Source organism: Triticum urartu, chromosome 5 (genome assembly GCF_003073215.2).
Source record: "Triticum urartu cultivar G1812 chromosome 5, Tu2.1, whole genome shotgun sequence".
NCBI lineage: Eukaryota > Viridiplantae > Streptophyta > Magnoliopsida > Poales > Poaceae > Triticum > Triticum urartu.
This window is the reverse complement of record NC_053026.1, coordinates 13660112-13673161: the sequence shown is the minus strand read 5'-3', so window position 1 is coordinate 13673161 and position 13050 is coordinate 13660112. Positions and strand designations below refer to the sequence as shown.

Below are 13050 nucleotides of genomic sequence, written 5' to 3'. Positions count from 1 at the left end.
GGAGAAGGAGAAGATTCTCGAAAAAACAAAAAGGACAAGGAGAGTGAGAAAAGGAGACAACCGGGAATCAAACCCGGATATTAGCCTCAGGTATAGAGACGTGAGACTAATACCACCACGCCAATATACCACGTGTGATGAATTGTATGGGCTTACCTGAAATAAACAGAAGCCGTCCATGATTTTAGAAGGAAAAAAGTGAACCGTTTTTTTCCACTTACCGGTGGCATGGTGGGTAATTATTTACAACCCCAAGGGTAATTTTAGTGACGAACGAACAGAAGCACTATTTGCTTTATTATTAAATAAAAAATAAAAAATTATTATTAAAAATAAAATTAGGGGAAGACTAAAAACTGTCTGGAGGTGCTCTTAGTTTTTCTTGGGCGTGGCTATATGCTGCTTAGTGCGAGACCAAGCGTACGCTCGCGTCTGGGTTCACTACTAATGGGCCGGCCCAAGTAGTTTTCCTCTATTTTTCTTGTTCATTCTTTTTTGTCTTTTGTTTTCTTTATATATATATATGTTAGATTAGAAAAATATTCTAAATACACATATTTTAGAAATTTAATTTGATGAAAAATATAAAAAGGTGAATTATAAAAATATTAACACGGTGTAAAAAATTGTTAGCGTAATGTTTTAAAGAATGTTGATAGCATTCGAAAAACAATTGTGACCAAAAAATGTTCACGTGTTTCAAAAAAGTGTATGTGACACTATACAAACACGTTAACCATGTATTTACGAAATATTAAGCATGTATATAAAAATGTTCCTCATGTATGTGGCATGTACAAGGTGTATAAAAAAATAGACATCAAAACATATATCTAAATTTTCTATCACTACAGAAAAATGTTAGACGTTTAAAAAAAATATTCTTGATGCATAAAAAAATCTACAACGTGTATGGATAAAGGTAGACATCAAAACATATATTTGAAAAATATTATCATTGTCATAAAATATTAAACATGTATAAAAAATGTTTCTGATGTATACGAAAAATCTACAACAGAAAAATGTATATTTAAAACATGTTAATTATGTATTTGAAAGATGTTAAACATGAATAAAATATTTCATGTTGTATAGAAAAAATGTACGATGTATATAAAGAGGTTGACATGTATTTTCATAAAGAAATAAAACACAAGAATAAAAAAATAAAAAACATAAATAAAAGTGAAGACTGAAACCCAAACAGAAAAAACAATGAAAACTATAAAGGGACCACACAACTGAAAAGTAAGAGAAAGCCTTATGAAAATGAAAAACCCTAATGATAGACATAAAGAAAAACTCAGAAAAAGGGAAAAGAAAAATAAACAAATGGAAACCAAAGAAAGCCGATGAGAGATGTACGAAAAAACACATAGAAAAAGAAAGAAAAAAACAGTTGAGTGAAAACCGAAGAAAACCAATAAAATCATAATGGAAAACAGAAAGAGAAAATGCAGAAAAACCAGACCAGTTCAGCTAGTGTACAATAGAAGAAGATAAAAAAAAAGCAAACCTGAGTGAGCGAACACAGCAACCGAACTAGCAAAACACACCAAGCTGGCATTATAGAACAGCACACCTTGATGAGAGACGTGAGAAGAGGCTTGAAGAAAGTTTATATTTTCAGAATTATATAAAGTAAGTCAAGAAATGAAACATCCATGGGTATTTGAACCCGAGTATCCAGGAAAAAGCAGAATATTTAATGGACAGACAAGCGACCCCCTTCAACAATCTGTTCCAATATTATGGGCGTTCTACTAGACCCTACTTTCTTGTGACACAACACAACTCAGGTGTGAGCTGAGCGTAGCTCAGATGATGAGGTTTCTTACGGTGGAACCAACCCATTAGGATTCAAGTCCCAAACTTATCGTTGATGGTCACATTTTCCTGAATTTATTTCAGGCCTTCTGGCAACGTGCGTTCATTGAAAGGAGACGTAACCGTTGACTATGAAGACGTCTGTGACCACTTTGTCAGTCTCAAGATGATGTGCCGGCTCAGTATCTCAGAGGTGCTGATAAAGGTAGGGTGTACATACGTGCGTTCATAGAATCGGGTTTATGTGCGTGTATGCGAGCGTCTGTATTTGTATTTTATTAGAGAAAGATGTACTAGTGGGCTTGCTTGGGCCGAAACTGCGCGAAACAAAACCAGAACTGCACTGACGGTTTTTGCCTAAATTCCCCCTCGAAGAACAAAGCAGTCCCAACTTGTAAAGCCTTTTGCAGCGCCGCCGACGCCGACGCCGACGCGGGGTTGAGCCGCCACCGCCAGGATGCGGGGTCTGACGCGGGCGGGGAAGCGCGCCAGTGATATGGCCTTCAACGCCGGCGGCGGAGCCATCAACTGGTTCCCCGGCCACATGGCTGCCGCCTCACGCGCCATCCGCGACCGCCTCAAGCTCGCCGACCTCGTCATCGAGGTCCGCGACGCCCGCGTAAGCCCCCCACACCCGCTCCCCTCCCTTTGCTCACTAGCATCCTCTTTCGAAAACGCCTCGCCTTGTTGGCGAGGGAGGCGGGGCGGCAGGTTCCCGGTGCTCGCATGGTGTTCGATGAAATGTCTTTCTTATTACAGTACCATTTTTGTTAGCATGTCCTCCTTGCATGCAACTTAAACCATTATTCCGTGAAACTCATTTTGAAACTGAACATAAGGTCTCACTTCTTAACCTTAGGTTCTTACTTTGTTACAAGTAAGTAGGAGTATATAATGAATAATCAAGATGCTCGCAAAGAAAATGTAGCAGCATCTACAAGTTGGCGAAACATGCTTCATGCATTGTCATCATTTTAACTGCCTATTTGATGAGTCTTTGTTTGCTTCTTGTGTTTCTCTATTCCTCTGAGGATTACTTTCTTGTAACTGATGTAACTTATGACCAGATTCCGTTATCCTCAGCAAACGAAGACCTTCAGCCGGTGCTCTCAGCTAAGAGGCGTATCCTTGCTCTGAACAAGAAAGATCTAGCGAATCCCAATATAATGAATGTAAGCACCTATCTAGTTTGGTCAGCCTCCGCAGGCTGGAAGCACTATCTCTTGTTGGAACATTCATGAGATTTAATCCCGCTATCATACACAACGAGATTTGGTGCTGATGCTGATACTCACAAGATCATGTTTACCCCTATATGCAGATGTGGCTTGATCATTTTCAATCATCTAAGCAAGATTGCATCTCATTAAATGCACATAGCAGCAACTCTATTAATCAGGTTAGCTAACTGTTACTGTCATGTTTATCCATTTTGCTTTGTGTAAACCTCACAGGATACCTTCTGTATTATACTGAAAGCATCAATCAGATGTTAAAGCTCTGAAACTATTTGCAACTTTGAGAGCGGGGTTCATTTATCTAATTAGTAATTGTAGGGGTAACTGGCTGCTAGACGCCTAGACCACTTGCTGAAATTCTATATTCTGCACTGGTAAAGGTCATTCACAAACAGAGCCTTCCACTACTAGGGCTTCTACGAGAATTCTAAACTTAACCTACTGGGACATGAGCTGGCTTAACTTAATAGGACACATGATGACTGAACCTTCATAGTAACTCCTGGATCAATAGGAATATCAATTGAAGTAGGTTTGTAATAGGATTCAGACTTGTGAAACTGCGTCTTGTATGTTATTAACTGGATTTTGATATCTTTATCGTTTCATTTGACTCAACCTCCGTTTGGCTCTGTAAGTATTTCAGGTTTTTAACTGCGCTGGCCTAGATGATGATTTGCTTCTTTTAGTCCTAAGTGTAGGTTTAAGTGTTTAACACATCTAATGTTTGCTTCTGTAACTAACAGCTGCTTGGGCTTGTGGAGTTGAAACTAAGGGAAGCAATCTTGAAAGAGCCCACACTTCTTGTTATGGTAGTTGGTGTCCCCAATGTTGGAAAGTCTGCACTCATTAACTCCATTCATAGAATTGCCAATTCTAGATTTCCAGGTATGACCAATATAACAGAAACTAGTGTAAAGCTCACACTTTGCTGAAGGTATTATTAGATTGTTTTAGTTAGTTTATTTTGAAATATTTATATATAAAATTTGCATTTTTAAGCATAGAGTTGCAAAGTTCAAATGTTGTTGAAGTGCATAACCAAATTGAAATGCCAAAACTTTGGCACATTAGTTTTCTGGCACAGTTAAGACAGTTTCAATGATGGCATCTTTTGGGAAGTTACAAAGTGAATTTTTGTAATGTGGTAATCTAAAAAATACTTTCACCAACTGAATGTTTCTTTTCAATCTTTTTCTAATATGTTTTTCTGCGAAGAAAGAACATTTCACAAAGGGACGCTCTTTCCACGCAGAGATGTCTTTTCACCAACTGACGTGTCTTTTCATGAAGAAACACCTTTTCACCAAGGGACATGTCTTCTAACAAAGAGACCATTTCATCAAGGGATGTGTTATTTGACCAAAAGACAAGGCTATTTGTAGGTCTTAACTGTGAAGATTTAACGGACTTGATTGACCCTCGATATAATCCAATGACTGCTCTTTTTAGGGTGATGTTGCTTAACGTGGGTTCTCCATTAGGAGTCAGTTTTCGAATAAAGAGGGATATTGTTTATTTCCTTGGTTATCCATGTTTGTTGTTGCTCTATTCCCAGTGAACGATAAGATGAAGCGGGCTAGAGTAGGACCTCTCCCTGGAGTTACACAAGACATTGCAGGATATAAGGTGAGGATCTAAGGTCAATGGCACGACTGAATTTGTTAATTTATTTTTTCCAGATGCTCATTATCGCTGCACTAGGTACCAGGAAAAACAACATATATCACATGTTAACCTGACTGCTTTGTCAGTTATATTATGCACGTGAATGACTGCCCAGTTGTGTCATATTTGAGTACCTTTTTGTTTGTTACTTTATGTTATTCGCGCATATTCAACACTAGATATAGTATTCAATGCAAATAGGCACACATCCATGGATATGGACTAGCTGCTGGAAGCTTGCAATCTTTTTCCCTCTTATTCCTACTAAGAAGATACAAGCTATGTTTTACCTTCAAATTTTTAATAATAGTTAGTTTATATATACTGGCAAGTCTTGCTTTGCAGCTCCATCTGGCAACTAAATTAGCTACCTATGTGCCTTGAAGCTCACAAAATAGAAGATCTTAGTCATGGCACATATGCACAATCTTAGCTAAGATTTGGGGACAGCATAAAAACAAAGACACTTGAGAATATAGATGCCAGGAATTGCCTTTCTTTACTTCCGTGATCTCAATTCTCTTCGTTCTGCGTACATTTTAAACATATCCATACGACGGGCAACTTGGGCATGCAACCCAAAACCTAGTACAATTCATTTAGGGCATGTTTAGTTGACTTCCACGCTGTACCCCACTTTTGTGCTACAAGTGTGGCAAGGCAGCAAAATTGGTTGCACACTTGTGGCAGAAGTTGGCTAGCAAATGACTCCATGAAAAGTGGGATAAGAGGCTAAGAAAGTGTGTTGTGGCTGCGAGCAAACACTTGCCTAACTTGTCTGCCTAACATTTGGCAAAGTGTGGTTACAAACCAAACATGTCCTTGGCCCATATGCCATATGTGGCCCTGTCATCGCGCTCGGCCGGTAATTATTTCATTTAACCCTGACTCCATTCTCTTTCACGAAAACAATCAGCTCAGTAATTTTCAACTGTCCACACATGGAACTTTTGTGTCAGTGACCCTTTATTCAAGTGAGTGCATTTGTAGAAGTACGAGCCATTTCTAGGACAGTGCCCTGTTGTTTGGTCTCTTCTGTTATGATTAATTGAGTACATTAAACAATGCAATGATTTTCTGATAGATTGCAAGCCAGCCGAGCATTTACGTGCTTGATACACCAGGTGTTCTAGTGCCAAGCATTCCAGATATGGAAACAGGTCTAAAGCTTGCTCTGACAGGTTAGATTCTTATTCTGTGCTATCCTTTTCTCTGTGCCAACAATTTTCTGAAGAGCAAGATTATTGGCATGCCTTCCTCGTAATGATTATCTCGGTTTGCTTACTAGTTTTACTCTCCTCCGATATTGGATTTTTCACATACTTGTATTGCCACATGGTAATATTGTACTTTTCTGTTTATGTACAGGAGCTGTTAAAGATTCGGTGGTAGGAGAGGAGCGTATAGCCAAATATTTATTATCTCTTCTTAATATTAGAAAAACTCCTCTACATTGGGAGCGATTGCTACACAGAAGAGAAGAATTTGATGAAGATCCAGATGACAGTTGTGAAAAAGGGTCTAGAGGTTCACTGCGGAGGAGGCAGCGTTTTAACAATTCCGATGCCTTGTATGTTCAGGTACTGGCTCTTATCAGAAAATGCACGGCATGGGCCAATTAGGGGGCATGTCTAAACCCATATCCAGGTGCTATCATGCAAACTTTTCTTGTGTGCCATCATCTGACATTAGGATGTATTAGATATATGAGAGTTTGAGGATCACATGGATGATTATTTTGAAAATAATAATAACTCCTTAGGATACTTACAATCAGTGTGATCCTACCACCTGAAGTTTTTAAAATCAGATGCACTGGATTAGCATGAAATGGTCATGGTTCACATGTGATGTGAGCTTGCATTATTTGTAGCTTCAAGTCATGGTTTCAGTTTTTTTTCATTAGATGCTACCCTCTTTGTTAATTGCTCTGTTGCACTCTATGCAGCTAGCTTGTCAGTAGCTGACATGGTAGTTATAAAAAAATTGTGAAGTGCTGGTGATTGATATCGCTAACCTGCTAGGTATACATTTATCTTCACTTTATATTCATGATATATCGAAGTCACAATCTTCAATTCACTGCTACCCGGGGCTAGCTTTAGGCAAAGTTGGGTCATTAGCAAACATTACACATCCATCTAGTTTTTGTTAGTTTGTTTTCTGTCATACTCTGTTTTGAACTCTGCAAATTAAACATCAGCTTGGAGGTTTGCTCAGAGTGTGTGTAGCAAAGTTAGATTTCAGCCAATTTTGTGTGGTTTTGCTGGCAACAAGTTCAATAGTGAATTTATTCACAAAAAAAATTCTTCGCCATAGAATATCTTGTTCTGGCATATCTTATGTTACTATACATTAATGCTAGACTGTTGACATTTTATGTACCACAATTCATTGCTTCGGTCATTTGACACTGCTGTATCCTGGCCTAGTGTCTTGCAAAATTTGTTTGAAATAATGATAACTTTGTCGTGCAAACTAGTATAGTACCATGGGAGAAGTTGATAGTTTTGAAGCCACAATCTTTGGTTCACTGTAGATTAAACTATTAGCACCAGGGTTTGCTTAAAATATGTGCGGCAAAATTGGATTTCAGCATATTTTTTGGCTGTGCTAGACTGCTAGCTAGAAGATCCGGAATCCACTGATTCCTCCAAATCTTTGGAATTACACGGTTCCAGCTCTTAGCGGAACAAAACAATTTCGTCTCAGCACCCACGTCTCTCTCACCCCCACCTAACCCACCTATCCCATCATCTCTCTCTTGCATAACGTGGCCGTGGAGATGGAAAGAACAGTGGCGGTGGGCTATGAGCAAAGGAAAAACAGCGGGCCACTCCCAGCGAGAAGGCGGTTAGCGGCGTAGGGCTAGCAGCGAAGCAAAAATCAGCGGCAGCGGCTCGCAGGGCAGCATGCAGGCGGATCGATTCGTGGGCGGCGCTCGGCAGTGGCGGTGTGATGCCTGTGCGGCACTCCTCGGCAGCAGCTGCTTGCGGCGTCAGCTGCCAGGCAGGAGCGGAGCAGCAGGGGAAGCCTGGGAAAGAAGCAGCTAGCACGCAGCAGAGCAGCAGCAGCACCAGAGAGTGGGAGCGGCTAGCAGAGAGAGGAGCGACAGCAGCATCGGCTAGTAGGGTGATTTGCTCTAGTGCTACTAGCTACAACATCAGCTAACTGCTAGAAGTTTCCCCCTTGTTTTCTTTTGTTATCCCCTCACTTTATCATGTCCCATAGCATTGACCCTCGTTTTCCTGCATTCTCATAGCTGCTCTATCAGAGTTAGAATTCTGAGCACTGAAGGAAAAAAAAGGCTAGTCCACACTCCACACTGTCCATGGTGTGGTTTATATAGTAATAAATTTTACACACGTAAAACATAGGCATCAGTATATGAATTTTCCAACAAAAAGCTAGTCTTTTGCGATTTTTGCTTGGTGTGTATGCTGGTTGGTGCATTGAAAGGTAATCTCACCCTTTGCTACACAGGAGGCGAGCTGAACCAAATTTATTCTATCCCATATCTCGAACCAAACACTGAAATGTAACCATTCCATTGCACATAATGCCCACAACCAAACACAGGAACGAAACCAACCCACTCCGTGGAATGGAACCATGGCATTCCATTCGACTTTGTTCTCCAACAAAGCACACCCATAATGGAGAATTTATTCATGGATAAGAATTTATTCGCCATGTATATCTTTTTTTATGAGACCATGGGATATCTTTTGTTTGCATGTTTTTATTTTAGTATGATGCTAAATTATCAACTTTCTGTGTGCCACACATAGCTTCAGGTTTGTTTTCACTCCAGTACTATTCTAGCTCGTCCTGCAAAATTGTAAGGAATAATGCCAATAGATGCTAATTTGTATTTCCTGATCTAATTTAGGGCCATGGCAGAAGTTGATAATATGGTCTTATTGATTTGATTAATGTGTGCTCATAACATAGTTTTGGTGGAGTGCGCAATTCTATCTATCTATCCTACCACAGCAGTTATCATGCAATGCTGTAGTGCATTGCGCTGATGTGTGTCACTATAGTTCCTCTGTTGTGTACACCTCGGCATATAGTGGTTGAGATCCAAAAAGGTCCATATCCAGGTAGATGGGTTCTGCAGCACACTTTGTGCTAGTTGAACTCCCACCATGTGATTATGTCTATCTGCCATATCTTGTTAATTATTCTAATTAAATATAATCAAACTGTAAAATAGTACATTTTGTTGACTTGCCAATTATTTTCATGTATTTCTTTTTATTTTGCTCAATCCTTTGTGTTCCCACTTGTTTGCTTCATCATTTCTGCTTGTGTGTCAGAGTTGATTTTGTGACTCGTCTTCAAGATAGCACAGGATAATAAACTTACACAGAACTTCCTACTATCATCTTTCTGTCCAACCAAAAGCTGCTTGTTGTTCATTGTTATTGTGCATACTATTCGTACGGTGCAAATTGCACATTTAACCTTAAAAAAACCCTTACTATGCCCCCATGATACTGTGGTAATCAATGGTTTCCTCCAAGTCATTTATTTCCTATAGGAGTTAACAACCTCATCCTCCTGTTACAGGACTTGGTGATAGAGGTCCAGAGAACGCTGTGCAGTACAGCCATGGAATTCACAGGCAACCTCGATGAAGATAATGAGCTGGAAAGTCTAATTGACTCACAGCTTGTTGCCCTTCGAAAGGTGTTCAGAATACCCCACAAACCACTTGATGAATCACATGGTGCGGCCTCCAAGAAGTTATTGACTCTTTTCAGATCAGGGAAACTCGGCCCGTTCATCCTCGATGACCTTCCTGGCCAGCAGTGAAGGGGAAGATTCACTTGCCTTTGAATGCCAGGTGATTGCAATCTTCCAGGATTAGTTTTGTTGTGAAGTAATGCAATGTGTCACAATGTTCAGCACCACTCATAGATAACTAGAAGCAGACGTGTGCCTTGCTGCGCAGATTCCCTTGTAGGGTTTCTCCGCTTGCTGCTTATTTGGTGGTGGGCTCTTTGCCTATGTGGATTGGCTGCTGTTTCTTGTTTTCCCCGTGTTCTTCTCGTTCCCTTTCTCCCGAGATTTCGGTGCAAGTGGTTGTGCAAGGTCTTTAGGAAACTTACATATAGGGGAATCGATTTTGCATCATCAGCGGGTGGGTTCCTTGGACTGTCGGTGTGGCACCAATATGTACAAACTGTAGGCAGCAAGAATGATGCAGCAACAGATTCACTAATTTTTTCAGTGCATGAGGTAAAGCAACCTATTTTCTGTATATATGTAAAGAGAAGTCTGCTAGTAGTAACTCTTTATGATTGATTAGAGTAGCCATGGTAAGCTGAAAAAGGTTTTGCATCTCCTGAAGCTGTGAATTTCACTCATGATGCAAGCTAGAAAAGTTTTGGATCTCTTGAATATGAGACTGAAAAACTAAGCAAACTAGCCTAAACTACTGCCATAAATGCCGTGCACAGAGTCCGGAGATCCTCTTCCACCGACAACTTGAGGTCGTTATCGGAGGAGAGCCGTGGCAGATTACACTAGCAAAATAGGGGTGACTAGTAGCACAGCGGTTTGGCCACTTCCTATCTGCACGTTTTTTTTTGTGGCTTGCGACTTTGTGTTATCTTTTCTAACTTTATGGAAACATATTTGTGCTTTGTCATCTTACAGTTACTTGCCTATTTTGAGACCACGCTTACTACTTTTATTTATGCTACTTCCTCTGTCCAGGTTTACGATTCTCTCCTTCAGTTTTGAGCCTAACTTTGGCCCAAAATTAGAGTTATAAATTAGCTGTTATATGCCACAAAAAGTATATCATCAAATCCGTAAAACAAACCACCAGAAGATGCATGGAATTAGAGGGAACTATTAGCTAGGACTTCAAATATATTTAACATATCTAGAGTAGATCACAAAATATACTTGAAATATCTACTGTGGATGTTCTATTTTGAAATATCCACCGTGGATGTTCACACATTTGACTCTTTTGTTTTTTCCTTTTCATATGGCTCGTTATGCACACAAAACACCGGAAAGATGCATGGAAATTAAGATGAAACATTAGGTAGCACTGAAAATATAATGTCAATCAAGCAGAGAATATCGAGCACATGCAACATGTTCATGTATCGAGTATTTGAATACCTCAGCCTTCTGTTGTTTCATCACGCAAGGACTTTACAAGGAGAAATCCAACCTCCTGTTTCGAGTCCCCGGAGAATTTCTCATGAAATAACACGACCTCATCACAGTAGCCAGTGCTCAAGCCGGTGAACCGCAAATGCTGAGGATGGTGGTCATCGACCTTTGCCTACACTTGTATTACAGCCTCCATCCTTCAAGGGCCACGAATCCTATGTCCAGTTTGCAAACATCGTTGGAGATCCATCCACTCAGCCTGTCGTCGAAGTGTGAATGGATCTCAGTCTCGGCATACACCGAGAATAGCTGTTTGTCGGATTATCCGCCCCCCTTTGTTTTTCACCCTACAAATACCAGATAAATCACATACATTCCATGCCAAGGCCTACAAAGAGGCAAGTAAAAGGGTTCCTGCAATTTAAACAACAATCTTGTTAACTATTAGAACTGGACAAGCTAGTATACATCCAGTTTCAGATGCATTATAATGCACCAGCAGAACACATTAACTCAATAAAACATGCATCTACATGATAAAACCATCTGTCGCGGATGCACGCCGCTGTCGCGTGGGGAAATACTTTCAAGGGGGTAAAGGAGTGTTGTTGTCATTGTCTTCGCAGCGAAGGATATCATCAAACGCATTGGCGTATTGTCCATACAACTCGCAGTACCAATCTAGCCATCTTTTCTCTGTCTCAGCCACTTCGCTCCTGAGGTACATCTTTCCTGAAATAGGGCAGGTTGTCCTCATTACCATCCCAGTTTCATACATAATGCAACTAAAAGGGTAGAAAGGAGTTCTGAAAGAACGGCAGACACAGGCCCGACTGACTCAAATTACTGACCTACACTTTGATATTCAGGGGAGGAGATCGATTCCTTACAAGAAAGAAGCAGTAAAACTAGCACGTCAAAACATACAAACACGGGACATGAATTGCATCATCCTCGGATCATTCTTTGGGGTTCGGGTTGGGTTGATGTTGTCCCCAATGTAATTTGGTAGCTTGATCCCTAAGCCCGAATACTCCAACGCCCCGCTTCTGCTTTGCAAATCGGCTAGTATTCTTCCAACCTTGATAACGGGCATCTGGCCACGGTAGGTGAGGGCCGCGGACATCTGAAGGAGGACGCAAAAGTTTTCGCGAACGGTGTTGTCTCCCCGCCTCCCTCCAAAAAGGCCTGACCCATAGTGGCGTCTGCTAGATGCTCATCTAGTTGCCGCGCCTATCCGGCAAAGACAATTGCCAGGAAGGTGCTCATGGTTTGGAGCAGTGGCTGGGTTCTTCCATGACTCTGCAATATTTATCACGCAGATTGTGCGGCGCTTTAGCTGGAGTAAGGACGGGGTGCGGCGGGGCTGCGAGATAGCGCCACTGAATACAGGGGACAACACTGCGGCTGCGTTGCGATTGGTGGCGAGCTCCATTTCTGACAGGAATGCAGCTGCTACCGGGTTGGAGTTGACAAATCTGGGTTTTTTGGTAATGCAGGAGTGTATAAGGAAATATCACTATATTTTGTTTTCCTCCAATATTTTATTTCAGAGTCACATACACTGGGTACTACTCCTTCCGTTCCTAAATACTTGTCTTTCTAGGCATTTCAACAAGTGACTACATACGGAGCAAATGAGTGAATCTACAGTCTAAAATATGTCTACATACATCTGTATGTAGTAGTCATTTCAAATGTCTAAAAAGACAAATATTTAGGAACGGAGGGAGTACAATAGAACATATTAACGATACAAAGTTGGACCTTTCACATAATAATTCCTAAGGCAGGTATATATATATATATATATATATATATATATATATATATATATGACTAGCTACACACAGTTTTGCTAGCTAAGCATGCAATAGGTGTGTTGATCAAGTCATTCGAGAGGTATTTTATCGTCTCTCTTTTATCATGTGATCATTCTATTCCTATATTTTGTTTCCTCTTGCAAAAACACAAGAAAAATAGTGAATACTTCATGAAAGAAGTTCAATCTCAATCACAGAGGAACAATGATAAGCCCATGATGTCAAGCTTATAAATACTTCCATTTAGGCCTAGGTTTTGTTCAGGACTTGCGATTTGCAAGTGCCAATTGCATGTGCAAAATCTATCAGCTGAGAATTCTGGAATATTGGAGGAAAACAAGAGATGAAGA

At 40.4% G+C, this 13050-nt stretch overlaps 1 protein-coding gene across 3 annotated transcripts; it reads left to right on the top strand.

The window, feature by feature from the left end:
- The first annotated feature begins 2204 nt into the window (after positions 1–2204).
- Positions 2205–10222, top strand: LOC125506972 (short integuments 2, mitochondrial). Of its 3 annotated transcripts, XM_048671680.1 has the most exons (9): positions 2205–2449; positions 2898–3002; positions 3152–3229; positions 3815–3956; positions 4627–4697; positions 5821–5917; positions 6105–6316; positions 9312–9588; positions 10205–10222. In XM_048671680.1, the coding sequence occupies exons 1-8, from the start codon at positions 2288–2290 to the stop codon at positions 9555–9557; spliced, it is 1113 nt and encodes a 370-aa protein (XP_048527637.1). In that variant the 5' UTR covers positions 2205–2287; the 3' UTR covers positions 9558–9588; positions 10205–10222. The 3 variants fall into 3 exon arrangements, with proteins under 3 accessions (XP_048527637.1, XP_048527636.1, XP_048527638.1); XM_048671679.1 differs by lacking the exon at positions 10205–10222 and having other exon boundaries at positions 9312–10007; XM_048671681.1 differs by lacking the exon at positions 10205–10222 and having other exon boundaries at positions 2274–2449; positions 2914–3002; positions 9312–10007.
- The last annotated feature ends 2828 nt before the right edge of the window (positions 10223–13050 follow it).